This window comes from Achroia grisella, unplaced genomic scaffold (genome assembly GCF_030625045.1).
Source record: "Achroia grisella isolate CSIRO2021 unplaced genomic scaffold, CSIRO_AGI_Agris_v1 utg1574, whole genome shotgun sequence".
In the NCBI taxonomy this organism is placed as follows: Eukaryota; Metazoa; Arthropoda; class Insecta; order Lepidoptera; family Pyralidae; genus Achroia; species Achroia grisella.
In genome coordinates this window covers 8,398-27,344 of record NW_026712656.1, presented here as the reverse complement: position 1 = coordinate 27,344, position 18,947 = coordinate 8,398, and the positions used below count along the sequence as shown (strand labels likewise).

The 18,947-nt window shown below is 30.9% G+C and overlaps 2 protein-coding genes across 2 annotated transcripts; both read right to left on the bottom strand.

Annotated features, from left to right (window-relative positions):
- Positions 1 to 978: 978 nt before the first annotated feature.
- Positions 979 to 4,701, bottom strand: LOC131841195 (protein adenylyltransferase Fic). Its single transcript, XM_059189463.1, has 3 exons — positions 3,541 to 4,701; positions 2,235 to 2,432; positions 979 to 1,212 (listed from the first exon to the last, which is right to left on the bottom strand). The coding sequence occupies exons 1-3, from the start codon at positions 4,563 to 4,565 to the stop codon at positions 1,080 to 1,082; spliced, it is 1,356 nt and encodes a 451-aa protein (XP_059045446.1). The 5' UTR covers positions 4,566 to 4,701; the 3' UTR covers positions 979 to 1,079.
- A 3,990-nt stretch (positions 4,702 to 8,691) lies between these two features.
- LOC131841190 (transmembrane protein 205-like) lies at positions 8,692 to 18,357 on the bottom strand (the record flags this gene model as incomplete). The annotated part of the gene is made up of 4 exons (XM_059189455.1): positions 8,692 to 9,256; positions 11,632 to 11,754; positions 14,171 to 14,334; positions 18,188 to 18,357. Coding segments are annotated over 4 exons (619 nt in total), but the record flags the coding sequence as incomplete, so codon positions are not given.
- Positions 18,358 to 18,947: the final 590 nt, after the last annotated feature.

Sequence of the window (18,947 nt, the reverse complement as noted above, 5' to 3'; positions counted from 1 at the left end):
GTATTTGGTTGGGTCGATTCACACTGAGATAGCTGGCTCAGGTCAGCAGTTCACGTCAAAAGTGCTGAGGTGCTGAGTTGTCGGCTACCTTTTGAGTATGAATTGACCCTTATCATAATTATTAAGATACTAATTATGTACATAAAATAAATAGGTATTATTTACAAAAAATACATATTTACAATTAAATCTAACTGAAGCAAGTGGAATACAAGTATGAGCTTCTTGCAAACAGATCATTGGAAAGTTTTAAATTCGTATTTTGTATTAATATTTATAATTATTATTAATATGATAATGCAATCTAATAAATACTTTATAATCATTTGTATGTAAGTACATTTTAGTTTGTGCTCATTTGATAGTAGGCATTTCATAAAGACTGTTTTAATATATTTATATATTATCTTATTATGTAGCAATGTTGCATCACTGCTGGGTAAATATCTTCCCAATTTCTTTCCTTTATTTACATATAGAATATATAGTATCTTGAATTTTAATGTTTAAATTGTGTAATTATATCTTTATATATTTACCTTACTATGTTGCAACACCGATTTGCATATAGTGTTGTAATATTAAAATATATATATAAATAAATATCACATAGACAAGAGAGATCTATATATATTGTGATATAGTTTATGCTTTAAAATTTGAGCACCTCATATATAATAACCGTCGACAATTCAAACAGCGCCAACATCTTCCAAATTAAGCAGAGCTTCTATTATGTGTGCTAAACAACTAAAGGTAATACTTAAAACCTTTTTAGTAAACTCCCATAATATACATTACTATTCAGAATCACACTCAGAACGATACAAACAATCATACTTATTAATACTAATGTTTGTATTGTGCTAGAATCAAACTTGCGACCAACAAAGCTGACTTTACCACAAATTTATTTAATGGTATGCTAAACTGCTAGACCAATGGACAGTAAGCAATGTCTACTAATCTTCTACACTTGTTTGTATTATTTATGATGCAGCCATGTGGTTTTACACACATGTTAGGCATGTATGGGGTTTCGTATGAAAGCAACTTTAAATTGGAAACAATTTTTAAGGTCATAGTAGGTCATCTTCGAATTCTCCACCTGTGAGTATATGGGGCTCCCCGATCGCAGGCACCATGTGTGAATACTCGCTAGTTGCCCATAGATACAGGTTCAGTGTGCGCTCAGTGCATTGTGCTATAAACCTGCAAATAGAGATACTTTTAAAAAATGTATAGGCAGAGATGATCATGAGTTAGAAATATATAGACTGAGAAGCAAGCAGCACTAATTCTATTCTATTCTAATCTTTACTAAAATAAATTTAACATAAGCACTTAAAATAAGGAAAATATATAATTTGACTATTCAATCTTTATATATAAAAATACGTGTCACGTTGTTAGTCCGCGATGGACTCCTAAACTACTGATCCGATTGCAAATTCGATTAGCACATTGTGTGCAATTTGATCCAACTTGAAAGATAGGATAGCTTACATCTCAAATAGTCGCAATATTATTTTATTCAAGAACCTTAGCCACAATAACGCGTGGCCGGTTCTGCTATCATATTATATTTTTATTTTACCCCTGATTCAGAAAACATAAGGAGCAAAGCTGCGAATTGCTCTTTTAGATAAATGTCCTTCAGGATTAAATTTCATAAAGCATGTAGATTTAAATGTAGAAAAGTAACTTTTGATATAAAATTTATGTAAATTTTTACCTACCTAAAAAAATTACGTAATATGGAATATAACTACCTACTAACTGTTATAATTCAAAAGAAATCATTTATATACAGAATACAGTGGTTATAGGTTTTAATAATATGAAATAAAGGTTGACTGGAAGTAATCCCTCTTTTGGGATAAGTAGGCCTTTGTACGCATTTTTTTTTACAGAAAAAAAAAATTTTGCTTGTGGCTTCACCTGTTTCATATTTTTAGCCTATGTGTTATTCTGGTGTATAAGCTATATATATTACTAAGCTATATGTACTACGATACTGTAAAGTTTCATCAGAATCCATTCAGTACTTTTTGCGGGAAAGAGTAACAAAAATCCATCCATATTAACAAAGTTTCACATTTATAATATTAATAAGAATATGTCCAGTGTGTTCAGCCTGCATACAGGCATGCAAATGTTTATACACTATTATGTTAATGTCCTTCTAATAAAATTTGACAAATTTCTAGAATAATATAGTTGACCAAACTCACCTGACAAAAGGTCGGACGTCACCCTCATTGGCTGTCTGCAAGTGCTGGTAGTACAGATGTCGATGCTGCTTTGCTATGATCACTGGAGGGTACCCCGCCTGCATCAGTAGCAGGTTCATGAGCAGCCTGGAGGTGCGCCCATTGCCATCTATGAACGGATGTATGTGGACCAATTTGTAGTGAGCTAAGGCTGCGTATCTGAAATATGTTTATTTATTTTTTTATATATTTTTAAATAAAGGGCAAGGAAAGATATATGTTTAGTTCCGTTGTATACATTGCAGGCCTAAAGTAAAAGTCATTGCCTAAAAATATATTTAGGAATTTAATCAAATCCAATTTTTATTTCAAATATTGCAGAATATTATTATGCACATAGACAGACTTTATGCTTATTCGCCTCCAGAGAAAAGAAATTAAAATAGCAGATTATAATGCCTTTTTGCCTTGCCTAATTACTGCCTTTTTGTTGTATCATTAGTTATATAATATTCATCTAAATCAGCGTCTTCAACGTTTTACAAATCGAGAGCCAAAAAATTTTTTCTGTACAGTTTTTGTAAAAAAACCTATGGTACGTGCTATAGGTTGTTTTAAAAGGATTTTTTTTATTTTATATTAAAGATACTCTTCATTACTTTATTGTTGTCGTTACTGAGAGTGGGCCTACGATGTTGGCGGGCCGCGAAGGGTTCGCCGATGAAGTAGGCTGCGGGTTGAAAACCCTTGATCTAAATGACTAGATGTAATAGGGATGATATGCTTGATATCTAAAACCCCAAAAACAATTCAGATAAAAAAATATAAATGACCAATACTAATTAGTATAAAAAAGTAGCCTATATTCTTAATGCCTACAAGCAGTTAAGGCATAAAATTGTATCAAAACAAAAACATTTTTTTACAAATTTTAGAAATTTATATAAGAATAGAAAATCCTTTATTCAAATAACCTTAATTTCAGCACCTTTGAATAGTCATTATAAAAAAAAGATGGTATTTATATATTAGTATTTTATATTGAATAGTCATATTTGTTCTTCTTTAAATCTACCACTCATTCGGAAAATTGTCTCATCATATGTAGCGTTAATTATGTTTTGCAATTTACGGCATTATGTATCGAAATAAATATTTCTAATTTTTTTTTTTTTTTTTTCTTCTTTATGGCTAAGAAGAATGAGCACAAAACTTGCATGTTGCTCTTTTAAATAATTATTGTAACTTTACATTTTAACTTGAAATATGTGAATACAAACTTTTTTACAAAATTAAAATTAGTACATTTCATGAAAGAGATTACTACCTTACTGGATGAAGATCTATAGCATCTTCGGAATTCAGCCATTCCAAAAACTGAGCCATCAACTTTTGTATTTCTGTTGGACCAGGTGGTATGTGACCGCCAACATACACCTGCGTCCTCCTGAACTGTCCACCCTCCACAGGATCTACATGACCCAGCACCCGTTTGTGAATCTCCAATATATCCCCCATAGTGATATCTCGTAATCTATACAGTAACGTCGAATTTATATACTTCATGGCTGCATCTAAGCCAAGAATTTCATTATGTTCATCAATACTCTTTCCGGAAACTGCTATCCGAGTCTCTAAAATACTTCTCGTTTGCTGCAATGTCATTGTATTACCTTCTATACCCACGGTATGGTAAATATGCTGGAAGTATGCCTCTTTCTTTGCCCTACGTAACGCCGAATTATTTTCCGGTATAGAGAGTAAAGCGTCTCGTTTATCATCAATCTTCCTCAACATCTCCCTGTCTAAATTCTCAACAATACTTGCCGTTCGCTGCCTGTTCATTAACGCTCCGGTGTGGTCTGGAAAATTTGTTAATGCTAATGTGTAGAGTTGGTCTGCCTTAACAACATCCTTTTTTGTTTCTTCTAGAAACTCCCCGTAGTGGTTCAATATGTCAGCATGTTTTGGGGACAGTGCAAAAGCATGTTGGAAGAGTTTCATTGCCTTATCTGCCTTACCATTCCTTTTCATTTCTAACGCGGCGCTGAGAGAGGCAACAGCTTCAGAATCTCGGGCTTCATCCTGCTTCTTTGGTGCATGTATCGGCACACTTTCAAATGTTTCTAAATGGTTCCCATGTAACCCCATTGGTATGGGAGAGAATGGTCTAATATATTTACCTTCATAATATAATAATTTATGGAAAGATATAACTACAGCTAATGTACACACGACACTAGACATTATTAAAACTGTTTTACACTTGTCTAAAATCATTTTTGGTTGGAGATGGTTCTGGTTACAACACTTCATCGTTTCTACGTCAGTGGGACTACCTAGTAACAACATGATTGCTCTCGTATACAAATATTTTCAATGATAAATATGTAGCGTTAATTATGTTTTGCAATTTACAATGCATTATGTATCGAAATAAATATTTCTAATTCTAAAATTTCTAAATACAAATAATATGAAACCACGTAAGGACATTGCGCCGATGACATTGACAGTTTACCTTATATATGTCAATGTCAATGACATAATATGTCATGCGTACAATATGTCAGTTTGACCATTGATAACGGCTCTTCCACAGAATATATAATAGTACCATAATTACTACCCTCAAGTACAAATACTATAAAAAAACATTGCGTTTTACTGATTTCGATATTTTAATGAGCTGCTATAAAACAAGATGCTAGGCTATGCCATGTAGTAGAGATTAGAAAAAATCCTGTAATTTTATCGTACAAAAATATGGGTATTTACCTATATATAAATGGCAAACGAGTAGACAGCCAACCTAATGCTAATATAAGTAGTAACCGTCGTCTAAATCGTCAATGTATATGAACAGAACAAACATTATTATCTCTTATGATACATTTTGAAATACTAAGATGTTATGCCTTCGTATCCTATAATTATCCTTCAACCGAAACAGCTTACAAAGCAAGTTGTTTGGCAGCTGAAAGAGGTGAGACTAAAGTATCCGTGAGCATATTCTTTATATGAGGTCATAAGTGTCATAAGTGTGTTAGCTTTATATAGCTATCACCAGGATGTAACAAGGGGTAATCAATCTTACTTACTCTTACTCTTATTAATCGACAGTGGTGGGCGCACAATTCCAATAATCCATAAAAAAAACCATATCAATAATAATGCCTTAATATGCACTAGCTATGACTTGAAAATTTATATTTATGGGCGCCAGATAAGGCCCTCTTATGGAAAACTGTTTTATTTAGTAAGCTATACAAAACTTTATGCCGATCAAATTGCGTGTGTCTTAACTAACTGCAAGGAATATAGTATTTATCCTATTGGTACAGTTAACATATTTATAAAGTAGCGAGCGGACGGGCGGCCGCGAGTGCCCCGGATTGGTCGGCCTGTACCTACAGTGGTGGCATTGTTTGTAGTGATGGCCACATATTATTTTTAGGCAGACATACATACTGAAAATATATAACACAGTAAAATCCCAATTATCCGGATCAAGTAAAACCAGGGGTATTTTGTATAATCGAAAATCCAGATAACAGATATCAAAGCACATCAAGCAATGAGCTATAACGATAGATAATTATTTACATAATACCTATGTAATTAAAAATTTTGGAAGTAACTTGTTATTAATCTTTGACGTAATGAATCACATCTTAACATTGCGTCCAAGTCGCTGATGCGCTTCACTTGTAACTACTGTATGGGATCTGATTCGTCCTGTCTTTCAAACGACTTAAAAGCAACAACTAGAGCTGTAAAAGCTTCTACGTGAGATGGTACTTCACATACAACCCCAGTTTCAGTCTTTTTTGCATCTTCTCTCTCGTTATATACTGTACAAATGCTCAATAATCTAAATTGATAATTTGAGAGAATGAGTCCGGATAATCGGATGTTCGGATAACTGGGATTCTACTGTACTTAAAATATGTTAGGGCTTGTGAAATAAATGACGCGGCTGATAATTAATTTATATATATTTTCTATAATTTCACTTCTCAGCAACAATCACTCAAATAAATATTGAAATATCTCTATGATATCATTCAGATCATTTCCTGATAATGTAAAAATAAACATTAATTACAACTAATTTATTAATCACATAAATATAGTAGCTAACTAAAGTTATATGTATGAATTTCACTATAATTTCATTTGTTAACGGCGTTCACAAATATATTCCACTTTTAGTTTCAATTTTGAATCAAATAAGACAATCGATTGTCGAATTTTTAAATCGACTATATTTGTGGACATCATTACTTAACTTTTAACGCTTCACCTCATAATAAATAAACTGCTTGACTGTATGGTTTAGGCACATCACTAATTTTTATTATAAATTCTAAATACAATTCATTCATAACTTCCATGAAACCAATACAAAGCAAAATCTACAACGTCATCGTTGACTAGATTAGCCGTGGCAACACGAAAACAATCTGCCACCAACTCGCAATTCGATACTGGCTGTTTTCATTTTATTTTTTTTCAGATTCGAGAGAAAATCAGCCAGTATATGATATCGCGATTTCTACGAATGTAACACCGGGTTACAATCGAGAAATACGTTGTGGCAGACAGTTTAATTCCATAAAGTTTGTAGTCTCACGTAACCTCCTGCATTTATAAGCCTTATCAATTTCACCCAATATTGGGCAAGAGTCTATTTCTATTACTAATTATCACTACACTTATCACTATTTTATGGCAGTATTGCAGGAAATTAGCGCGTAGACAACATGAGTTTCTTATAATCAAGCAGCTTATAGATGAGCTGGCTGCTAAGGCCGCAGTATTTTTTTTTTTTAAATATTCTCGAGCGGTTTATCGTAGCCTCTTAACGCCTGCGATGCGGTGCGTTGGGACTTACTACTATATCGTAAGCAACTTAAGGTGACATTTAAAGAAATGCAGTATCCCATCGCCCCGCACCGCAACCATCGAGCTACTTTTACATGTAAAAAATATGTTTAAATTCTTGTAATATTTTCTTACATACTTATTTTATTAATCTCAATGTGCTGTTACATATTGTATACGTAAATATCCGTTTAGAAACATTTAGTTCCATGTCTATAAATAATAATTAATGAAATTGCATAATTATAAAGTGGGCAAGTATAATAAATGCCACAATATTTTTACTTACAGCTAAAATAAAAACGTTTATTAAACGCAACTACAATTCCGTTACACGAATTTAGTATATAATAAATCTTAGGCTATGTAACAAAAAAGAATACAGCTATTTGAAATCCTGAGATATCAAAGTTTCTATGGAACACAATTATTTTTCCCGTTCTTTTCTATACTCAAGTAGGGACATAGAGACGACACGTTTTAGAAATTTCTATATTTGAATTTCGAACGACACCAATAAGGTGAAGTGAATTTCATGAATATATCCCATACTTCTAAATTTGTATTTGATTTCAAACAGCTATATCCTCTAACTTACATAGATTATAATTACACTTAATGTGTATACTCTTTAGGTATAATAATAATATTATAATTTGGAATTTGTTTAGTTAATTAATCGTCTGCAACCAGCGCAGAATTTTACTAATTAAAATAGTAGATATCTCTTAATACGAACAATACAAAATTTATCACTCGAAACTAAAATACAAATACAATAAAACTACCAGACTTCACAGCCTGAAAATGAAAAATGTAATAATAAATAAATATATTAAGTCTATTTGATTGACGATGATTTACGCGCGCAACTCTTTATTTTTCTCATAAATGCTTTTGGCGGTAAAATAAAGTTCTAAATTTAAAATGGCGTCGAAAAAAGTAATGCTCATGTTTCATACTAAAGCATAGTAAGAACTGTGTCTGTAATTTACTCAAAAGCCGAGTAGTTTAGTAAATAAATTTCTGTACTCGAATAAAAGTGACTATAATTTTATCGAACTCTATTAATTATTTTAATTTGTTATGTCATAGACAAAAAAGAGTTTATTTCATGTGGTTAATATATCACTTTGCAGTCATATATCAATAATTTGACTATCTATAAACAATTATTTAATTGGGTGGCTTTTATACATATCGCAATTATGTTATATAATCGTAATAATATAACATATTCGAGTACATAATAATTATTTAACATTGAACTATAATATGTATAAAAGTGTATCAAGTTTTGTGACGGAATAATCATGATTGTATGAAGTTTACTAGTAAATAATTATAAATATAAAAAATATCTTAAAATATTTTAAATAATTAAAACCCAATAATAATTTGTTTAATTCCCTATATGACACCAAGAAATTCAAACCGAAATTAGAAATTCAATTCTTAGGGCACAATCTGCATTGAACAAATAAAGAGACTGTGCTTTTGATAGTGCTTTTTTATGAACAAATAAAAACGTATATGTATATAGAATCTTATTTAAACAAAATAATGTCAAATTGGAGTTTTTACTTATATCACATCTGTCTACAATATATACTATAAATAGAGTTCCATGTATCTCTCCAAGAGAATATAAGTTTTGTCTATTTTGCGAGCTATTTTAGAGTGTGAAATTGAATTATAATAAGCACAATTAATACTATGTCTAACATAGTATACAGATTGAAGTCCTTGGTTCAAAAAATACAAAAAAAGAAAACAATATTTTTTTCTAATAAATTCATAAATGGAACTTCACTAAATCGAATTCTCGACTAAAAATCCCACTCGTTAAAATCATCCACTCGTTTCAAGTAGCATTAAACATCAAGACAAATGTATTCATATCTCAGTAGATGTATCTTTAAACTTCTATATATAGACCGTACAAAGTTTAAAATGAACTTGGTAATAGACAATTAGGTCGTAACATTGGTCTATTAGGTACATATAGAATCGACGAGGATCATGGTTGAATATAATGAGCAACCAAGGGTAATCATGGTACCCATAGCGATGCTGGAGTGGTACATTCGGAACACTCTCAAAATACGCATGTAGCGTGGACAGTGCGCCAATTCACCAAGAATCAGTTGACCAATCTGTAACAATAAAATACAAATATTAAAAAATATACTAAAAAATCTATGATTAAAATATTTGTCTATGCTCTAAAATTAAAAATACGAATATATGCTTTATTATTAAGTTTTAGTAGTGATTATTTGCTTAACAATACCTACAACGCGCGATGTACTGGTATTAATTTGAATTAGGAATGTGCTAGTTTCTGATTCCACAAATTATTAAAAAGTAATCACTTGATTACTTTTTAATAATTATATAATAAACAGTAAATAATATACTTATATTATTTACTGTTTTCGCGGCAATTTTATAAAAAAATATTACCCATTGAAATGGAAATGTGTAATATGAAAAGGCCTAAGTCTAAGTTGCAAGTATTACGCGATTAGTCAGTAATGCTTATTTTGATTTTATAAATGCATTAAGTATTGATTAACTTTATTTCCTTACTTCCTACAGATAACAATAATGGGCTTCCAATACACACAAATGTTAATTAATCAATCATTTCTTTATTTATAACAATTTATCTTGTAATTTTGTTTAATCATTAGTCTACATTATTTTTAACAATGATTTTAGTTGCGTTTATAATAAAAAGATTTAGTCATAGGGATAATAATTTCCGTAGAAAATATATCAACGAATTTCGTATTGACATCATTCGAGTGGTAATATTTCGTGGTAAATCTATTCATAATCTAGATTGAATTGAACTTCTCGATCAGTAATGAAGGCCAAGAACTTTAAAACGATTGTAATCCATTGATTTGTAACATTTTACTTTCAACTGCATAATGGAATGCCATTATGCAGTTGAAAGTAAAACGTTACAAAATTGTATTAAAATATCGTTATTTACGTAGACCTATTACAAACTGTTATGCAAAGTTAATTCTATCGACAGTTATCGTATAGTTTGAGCCTAGAAGAACTAGAATAAAATATGAGTATTCAAAAGTGCTTATATTAAAGATTATTTCTATTTCTATTCTTATTGTAAATTATCAAGAAATAAATATTTATTATATTTACGTTATTGTATACGATGTCAATAAGTCTCGAAACAAAAATTATTTAATCAAATTGGTATTTGCCACTAAATAGTCATATCGACAAATGATATTATTTAAATATTTATAACAGCTACATGATTGATTGGGTAATTAATAAGGTTTTTGGGGGGAACAAGGGTTTTTTTATGGATGATAATGGAATGGCGCACTCGCTTGCACTAACGGTTTACGCTGGCGGGGCACCAGTGGAGGATGAGAATGAGGCCAGGTCAGTTAGCCCATCGTGACAAATTCACCAATAATTTATCACGATGGTTTCCAGGGAGAAACGCGTGGAGGTCAACCTGACATGGTACATTGCTAGCAATAAGATCATCAGTCCACATTACTAACAATCCCCTTTTCCCCCTGGAGGAACAGGGTTGTTAGTAATGTGGCTTATGTCCCATTGCTAACAATGTACTGGACACCATCGTGATAAATTTCTGGTGAATATGTCACGATGGACTAACTGACCTGACCTCATCTTATCATCCTCCACTGATGCCCCATCAGCGTAAACCGTTAGCGCAAGAAGGCGAACCATTCTATTATTATTATTAAAAAAAATACGTTTTTTTTATTTCTACGTAACATTGTAATTTTATATGATAAGAAAACTATATTATTATAATTAAGTTTTAATTAATGATTGCAATATTGTTGGTTCAAATAACCTCGTTACACTGATATATCCATATCAGTCACTTCAAATAACTAGGACACAAAGTCTACTCAGTGTCTAGAGCAATTCTAGACATTGTTATCTATAGCCTAGTTTATTGCATACGATCAAAAGTAATGTTGCCAAGCAACTTGCTTTGTAAGTTTTGTTCCGGTTTTATGTGTAAAGTTTATGCCCTTATGTATATCAATAAGCTGTATCTACTATTAGAACGTAATGTTTATTTATAACAAGCCACAAACTTAATGAACATAATACTGTGAGATATGAAATCTAAATTGAAACTACTGGTTGTGTTTAAATATATTAAATGAATATGCTAAAAAGTGCTAGCACAGCTCAAAACAAAAAATATATTATTCTATGTGACGTGAGCCTGATCTGTGCTCTGACTTACAGTGTCATATATAACAAAATATCTTGCAATATTTTTTTTAAGAAATTATTATTTGCAACTTTTGCAAGCTTTGTTTGATAATTTTAACCTATTGTATATGTAGGTGCTTGCTAACGAACTATATAGAGCTAAAGTTTTGTTAAAGTTTGGTTGAACTCTCATAAGGACGCTGTCAATTATTATAAAAAAGTAATGTAATTTGCTCTATGGTAAATCATAGAAACGTATAAGTGTACGGTATGTTGCACTTACTTCTTGTCCACCTCCGGCAGCTTCCTCCATCTGTGTTTTGATGTGTTTGGCGCGAATCATTGGCCTCACGAGGCGCAGTCGAATGAATGCTTCTATACTGAACATCGCTAGCAACAGTGCTACCTGTAATCAAATAAAAGGGGATACATTAAAACCATATTTACCGAGATAGGCTACTTACAAAGTACCATGAACTACCTGCCGAGGTTTTCTCGAGAAATTACAGCATGGGGTTTTTTAAGAAGAATAAAAGAAGAAAAGAAGAAGAAAGTTTCAGGCGTCTATAAGCTACGGTTTTACCATCAGATGGGCCGTATGCTTGCTTGCCACCTATGCCATATACCATGGGGTTTTTATGAGGAATTGAACCCGCGACCATCTAAAGTAAAGCGGTGTGCTAAACTGCTACATCACCGGGGCCATCTATTAATGAATGCTATGTGTCTAATCAAACACAAAATGTACTCATAATCTATTTAATTTTATCAATTGTGATATATATGTATATATCTATTTAATCCAGGTATTAATTTAAATGACGTTTGTTTTTTTATATATATAATACGATAGTGGTAAAAATAGTTATTTTTGTATAGGATATAACTTATAATCTTTATAGATAATAGAAAGCTACTGTATCCCTATGTATCATAGGCTAAATTTAAAACAGAATTTCCTACGGTATCGGAAAAATAGTACCTTGATGTTGAAACAGAAAGAACGTCTACAAATATAATGATACAAATGATATTTAGTTATCTAATTGTAGAGGTAAATAATTATTACACATCGTATACATATACATGTGTGTCTATGGACAGGAATGTCACTCAATTCCTTATTAAACATACGTACATATCCAATTGATCTCCCAATTCTAGCCAATCATCATAACGAGATAAATGCATTATGCATGCACTATATATTTTACTAAGGGGATATTACGCAATCAGTCATCTCAATTCACTGTATGACTCAACTAAACATTCGACCTACATAGCTGTAATGTAATTAAGAAATAACAAAGAAAGTTATTATGTTATCTATGGTATTTACTGGATAAATTATCTCGTATGACGATAATAAATATATGAACAAATATTTCCCAAATTGTATATATTGGCAAATTCACAAAGTGCCAAGCCATAAAAAAATAACGTTTCCATAAACATTCCCGCCTAAAAATGATTCGCCATCTTAATAATATTCAACGAAAGCAAAGTTTTATTTATCTGTATGTTGAGATTAAAGGATATATTCGAGGACCTGCCTTGAAATGAGAAAGTAATATTTAATCTACATTATATTTATACCTATGTAATACAATCAAAAGTCAACTAAGGACGTATAAGTTTTGTGTTTACACAGCTGCAGTACAGCTAGTACTATATCTATAGTACTTTTGAGAAATGGATATTAATTATTATCTTTGATATATTAACAAAGTAATTGTTACTTTGTTAATATATGTACATATATTTACGTATGCTCAATAACATGTAATTGAAAATTGTGATACGTGTACTTAATTTCTCATTAATATGTCAACTGAAGTTTGGGCAAGCGTCCACCTTCATTAGTTTTTAGGTTGGTTAGATAGACATAGAATAAAAAGTTAAAACAATTCAATATTAAATATTTCTATAGAATTTAACCAAAATCTTATTTATTAAATAATTATATAACAATAGGTTGTATATATTTAATATAACATGTATATTGATATTTGTAGGTATTCAAAATAACTTTCAGAGTAAATTATAATAAAGGGGAAGATACAAATTGAATTAAATAAAATTGAAATGAATAAAATTGAATTGAATTAAATAAAATAGAATTGAAATGACAAGAAACAATTTATTTATATTTACATAGATTAATATCGAATATTTAGAAAAAACATTAAGCGTTTTACTAGTCTATGGTAGTTGATTAAAGTTTGACAAAAAAGAACTGCTTTTTGTGCATCTAAATGGTATTGGATGCAATTTGCACGCATTACCGGAACGATATTATTGCTTAACCGTAAATCGAGTGGCGAATCGATTAGACAGTCGATTTTCCCGTACTATTTCTGGAAACAGGAGACTGTTATAGGTTTAAAGTAACCTTCTAAATTAAACCCAAATTACTTTTTAAATATGGAAAAATTATATTTTATATTTGGAATTAAATACATTTTTGTTTAATTGTCAGAGTGATCGATTAAGGCCAATGACACCGAGTTAAATGTCATATTATTATAATTGCTGCAATGCACTGGCGCCAAGTGCCCATGTGAAGGTAGGTATGTAATTTGAACTGTAGTCGTATTTTGGTGTAACATGATATTTTTGTACCTAGAGGTACTTCTATATGACTGCTTTATACTTTTTAAAAACCACAGAGTATGTGTATTGTATGTATATTTTATGTAGAAGGCAATACTTTCAATTCGAAATTTGAAAGTTTTTTGACTATCCAGTTACATAAAAAATGTTGAGGAAAAACAAGCCACATAATGAAGTGTATGAAAGTAAGAAGTACTGTGTATACTGACCTGTACCCAGCTGATGTGTTCAAAATTAGACAAGTACTGCGTCCTGGTGTATGCGAACAATCCTATTAGGCTCATCGCGGCATTGAACGCGTAGTACAGAGGGAACAGCACAGTCTGCACACGTCCGAAGTCATGCCGTGGGAGAGTGAAGTACAGCACGATTCCTGTGAAAAGAAAGAGATGGTTAGAACTTTGCTGACTGCATTAAAATTTCAAATACATTATTATGTAAAGGCAATATATAGTTTATGTTAACTTACATAAAGTATCTTAAGTTCTGGATTCGAATGATTTTTTCTCTTAAGTATAGCTAGCATACACAGGATAGGTAAAGATCTTTGCCCAGAAGTGGGATTATTTAAGTTATTATTTAAAATATTTTCTACGATTGCTTATCGTTTGACGTTTACACGTGTATAGCAGGAAGTGCGAAACTTATAGATAAATGCTAGGAAGTTAAATTGTTTATTATAATTGAAATAGTTATAGATTAGATAAAACACTATAACAACATGTGGTGACGATTATTTACGTTTTTTTACAACACTGCGTAAATATAGCTGTAAAGAGCGTAGAATCGTGACCTACCAATTTAGAAAATAAAAAAAAAGTTGGATTTTTGACAATTTCGATTTTAAATTTCGAATGTTGGCGTATTTCGCTGAGAATATTGAAATCCATTCGTATTCTGAAAGGATTAAAATTAAGTTGATTTTAATAAATACTATTCCTAGTACTTACATGGTCACATAAAATTTTAATTTAATGACTAACCCAATCATAAACAGTCGTCATTACAGTCTATTTTCTAAGTGGAGGTTATACTCATTTATTCCTGTACGTGCTGTCAATTTATATTACAGTTTATTAGCAAATGGCATCCAAGTAAATGGCATTAATTTTGAAATTAGCACCACTATTAACTAAGGTTATGTATTCTGTATGTTGGTTATGAATTATTGTAATTGGTTGCATTTACATCGTCAATTTAAATATGTAATGTAATGATTACCTGAAATTATCTTTCAAATTACTATTCGGATTTAGAAATATCTGTATATTGGTTAAGAAGTTAGATTGTCACAATTAAGGCTTGGGTACATAATTTAATCATATTATGGCAACCTTTATTGTAACATTATAGAACGCAAAGGAATAAATTAAAAACTATATTTAAAAAAGGAATACTAATATAATATAGAATAGAAGTGCTATTCTTTTTTCAAATTATATATAAAAAAAAGATAAACTGTTCTTTTTTTAAATATATAATTTGAAAAAAAGAATTCATTCATTAAAATTTCATCTTACTAAGACATGAAATTGCACCAAGTGCCAAGCCTTTACAAAAGAAAACACGTGAAATTTCTTTATTATCATAATAATTGTGTATATAACATAATGACCTATGAAATGTAGATAATTTGGCCTTATATAAGGAAAATACAAAAAAATATCGACACTAAATGAAACAAAATACGAGTAGAGTAGGTACAGTATGAGTTCGCGGCTGTTTCGCACAGAGTACGTCACAGGAAGGTCATATCAATGTTCCGACTGAACTGAATCGCATTATAAGTACCGGTATCATATCAATTTTATTGGTCTCGTTACTAGCAATTTGCGAATTATACGACACTTATGGCGTGCCGACGGAATTGTTCTAGAATGCTAACATGACTCTGGTATTGAAATATACCAAATCAAATCATAACATCTTTATTCATGTAGGTTATTACAGACTATTATGATATGTCAAATCCGTCAAATGCACTCCCATTTGAATTAAAAAGAATTGTCAAGAAAATCTTCTTTTATTATTTTTAAATGAGCATTATTATAAAAAGAGAAAATATAATTGGGTCATTTCAAATTATCTTCACTAGTAAGTTCCAGAGATTTCAAATCAATTATATCAAATCAAAATATCTTGATTCATGTATGTCTATTACAGACTCCTATGATATGTCAAATCTACCGTCAGTTCGGAGTGCTGTGAAGCCAAGAGGAACTAACTAGAAACTCAGCTCGTATTCTTTTCAAATAAGCTTGTACATGATTACAAAAATGCAGATTCATTTTTAAATATAATTAGGGAAATTCGTCTTTATAACTGCGTAATTATAGGTCGCCGGGTTGATTGCTGACGATGCGCCTATTCCGATGTCCGGTTTTGTTTATTCATATTACTTATATCGCCTTATGTATTTTGATCATTGATTATCATATGTAATCTAATCTGATGCTTGTCATGTCATATGCTAAATCCAAAGAAATCCTTTATTTGATAAACAGCGAAAGATATAGAATTAATACTTATTGGTCATATAATAAACAGCGCTTCTAACCCGGAACTAGTGACGTAATAATTCCGATTAATTTTTTGAGCAACTAGTTTAATTATATTAACGGCTACATTTATGGCTGTGTGCGTACGATACTTTAGCTTTTGTTATTGGGTAAAGAGAAAAAAAGGTTACAGAGCACTATAAAAAAAATTGTATAAGGTTAATATAGGTTTCGCGCCAAAACACACGAATCGTAATTAGAATTAATGAATTCAATTCTAATGAAATCCTTTACATTGTAGATAACAATTTTATAATCTCCGTCGCTCTTTACGATTTTAAAAGGTTATGTAAATTTGCTGCGTATATTTCTTTGATAGCTTAAAATGTTTATCTACTTTTATTTATATAACCGACCTTCATGTTTGCGGTTCTCATCAATCATATTCTAATCCTTTGAATTTTTACCTAAGACAAATAATTTTAGCTTGTATAATAACAAAAACATTTTCTCCTCTCTTCTGTAGCCAAAATTTTTGTTTTATAATTTTTTGTCTCTTTATACTCTACCATTATAAAATGCAACCGATTTTCAAGATTTACAATGTTTATTTTCTTATTTTCATAATTTCATCAATTTATTTTAAAGTTAATAACATAAATCTATTAATGTGGTTAGGTCAACGTTATTAAAATATTACAGAGTGCGTTTAGTTTATGTACACATAGGACATTTGAAAAATAAGAAAAACGGCTATCGGCATAGCTGTATGCGTCCTTTAATCTTTGCTATCGGATAAAGAAATAAAAAAAACATGTTACAGAGCACTATCATTATAAGCTAAAACATTCGAATATTAAAAAAGCAATTCAAATCGGATTTAGCATTATTACGTTCCAAAGTTGAATTTCATAAGAATTCATTAAATTTTATCTGATAAAAATAAAATCTGGTATATAACCGTATTATATATTCTTATATATAAAAAACAGTACTTATAAGCAGAGGTTTCAAATAATTTGATTGCCAGTTAACAGAGTTGAATAGTTCTGAGAAATGTACATGCCGCGGGCAACTGTTTGGCATGGACGGACGCACGCACAATTGCACAATTAAAATTATATTACGTACATGCCCATTTTTTGTGTGGAGGTATTCGCGTCTTCGTATTTTGGGAATGTTTTATTCGAGAAGCTTGTTGTAACGATTTTCTTTTTATTAATCTGGACCCACGCATCCTGTCAAATTGTTGGCACCAAAATTACGTGATACAGAGTAATAAGTCGTCTCCGTACGATTTTGTATAAAACCTCCTTGTTGTATATTCATTGATAAATTATTATTGTCTCATTAAAGGTAATTACATATTTTATTTTTGACTCTACAAGATCCCACATGAATGAAATAGTGATTGTCATTGGAATTTGGATAATTAAAATATGATAAATTATTATAGATCAATGATAACTTATTTAGTAAATTTATCGCTGAAATGGTGCAATAACCGGGTTATTGATGTTGTTGTAAAATAATTTTTGGTGACATGTTTAGTATATATTATTAGAAATTTAACTTGTGTAATTTTTTTTGTTCTATTTATCCTTTAAATGAAAGGCAAAGGAGACAGTGTCCATACAGCCATATTTTTTAATATCAAATTATAACTAGCTCCTACATGTCAGTTTGTTTGTAATGAATAATGACTAAAGAGTAAGTAATGTAACTCACCAGAGACAAGAGTCATCCAGATCTGTGCACCGAGATGCGTGGCCACTGCTCCTACGTATAAAGCTCTCCAGAGCCGTATACTAGCGTTTGGACTGGGTTTACTCAGCCACGTGAGGAGCATGACCGCTGCCAGTGCTATGTGGAAAGGCTGCGTAGTCTTCGTGACGACACTGTGGAAGAAATAATTGATATTACTAATATTGTACATACTGATATTTTCTTTTTTTTGTTACGTAACTGGAAAGAAGTTGAATGTCCACCTAAGATGTAGAAACCGTCACTTATAAACAAGAACAGAACCGCAGTAATCTATACAAATAAATGAAATTAAGTGCCTGTTTCTAATTCCAAATATTAGTAATACTCCAATTTTTCCATATATTATCGTGTCATAAATTTAATTGGACTCACGTCGTACTATAGAATGCCCTCGTTATTAACAAGTATGATATTTTAACGTAACGTCGCGTCGGTCAGTAAAAAAAAATGCGTTATGTGTAACATTTTATGATATTTGAACTTTATCTATTTAATTTTATTACATCTGGAATCTTATAAGTTTTTTATACATGAATACAGTGTTATATAGGAAATATTAATCGATGTTTCAATAATATATAAATTGCATATATTGATAATATTTATTTGGCCAGCACGAAGCGCATAGTATATTATATATGTAAACAAGCATACTATAGTGTTGTTATTACAAATATCACGGACAGATGCCTAAATATAAATATGCAGTGGAATACTAAGA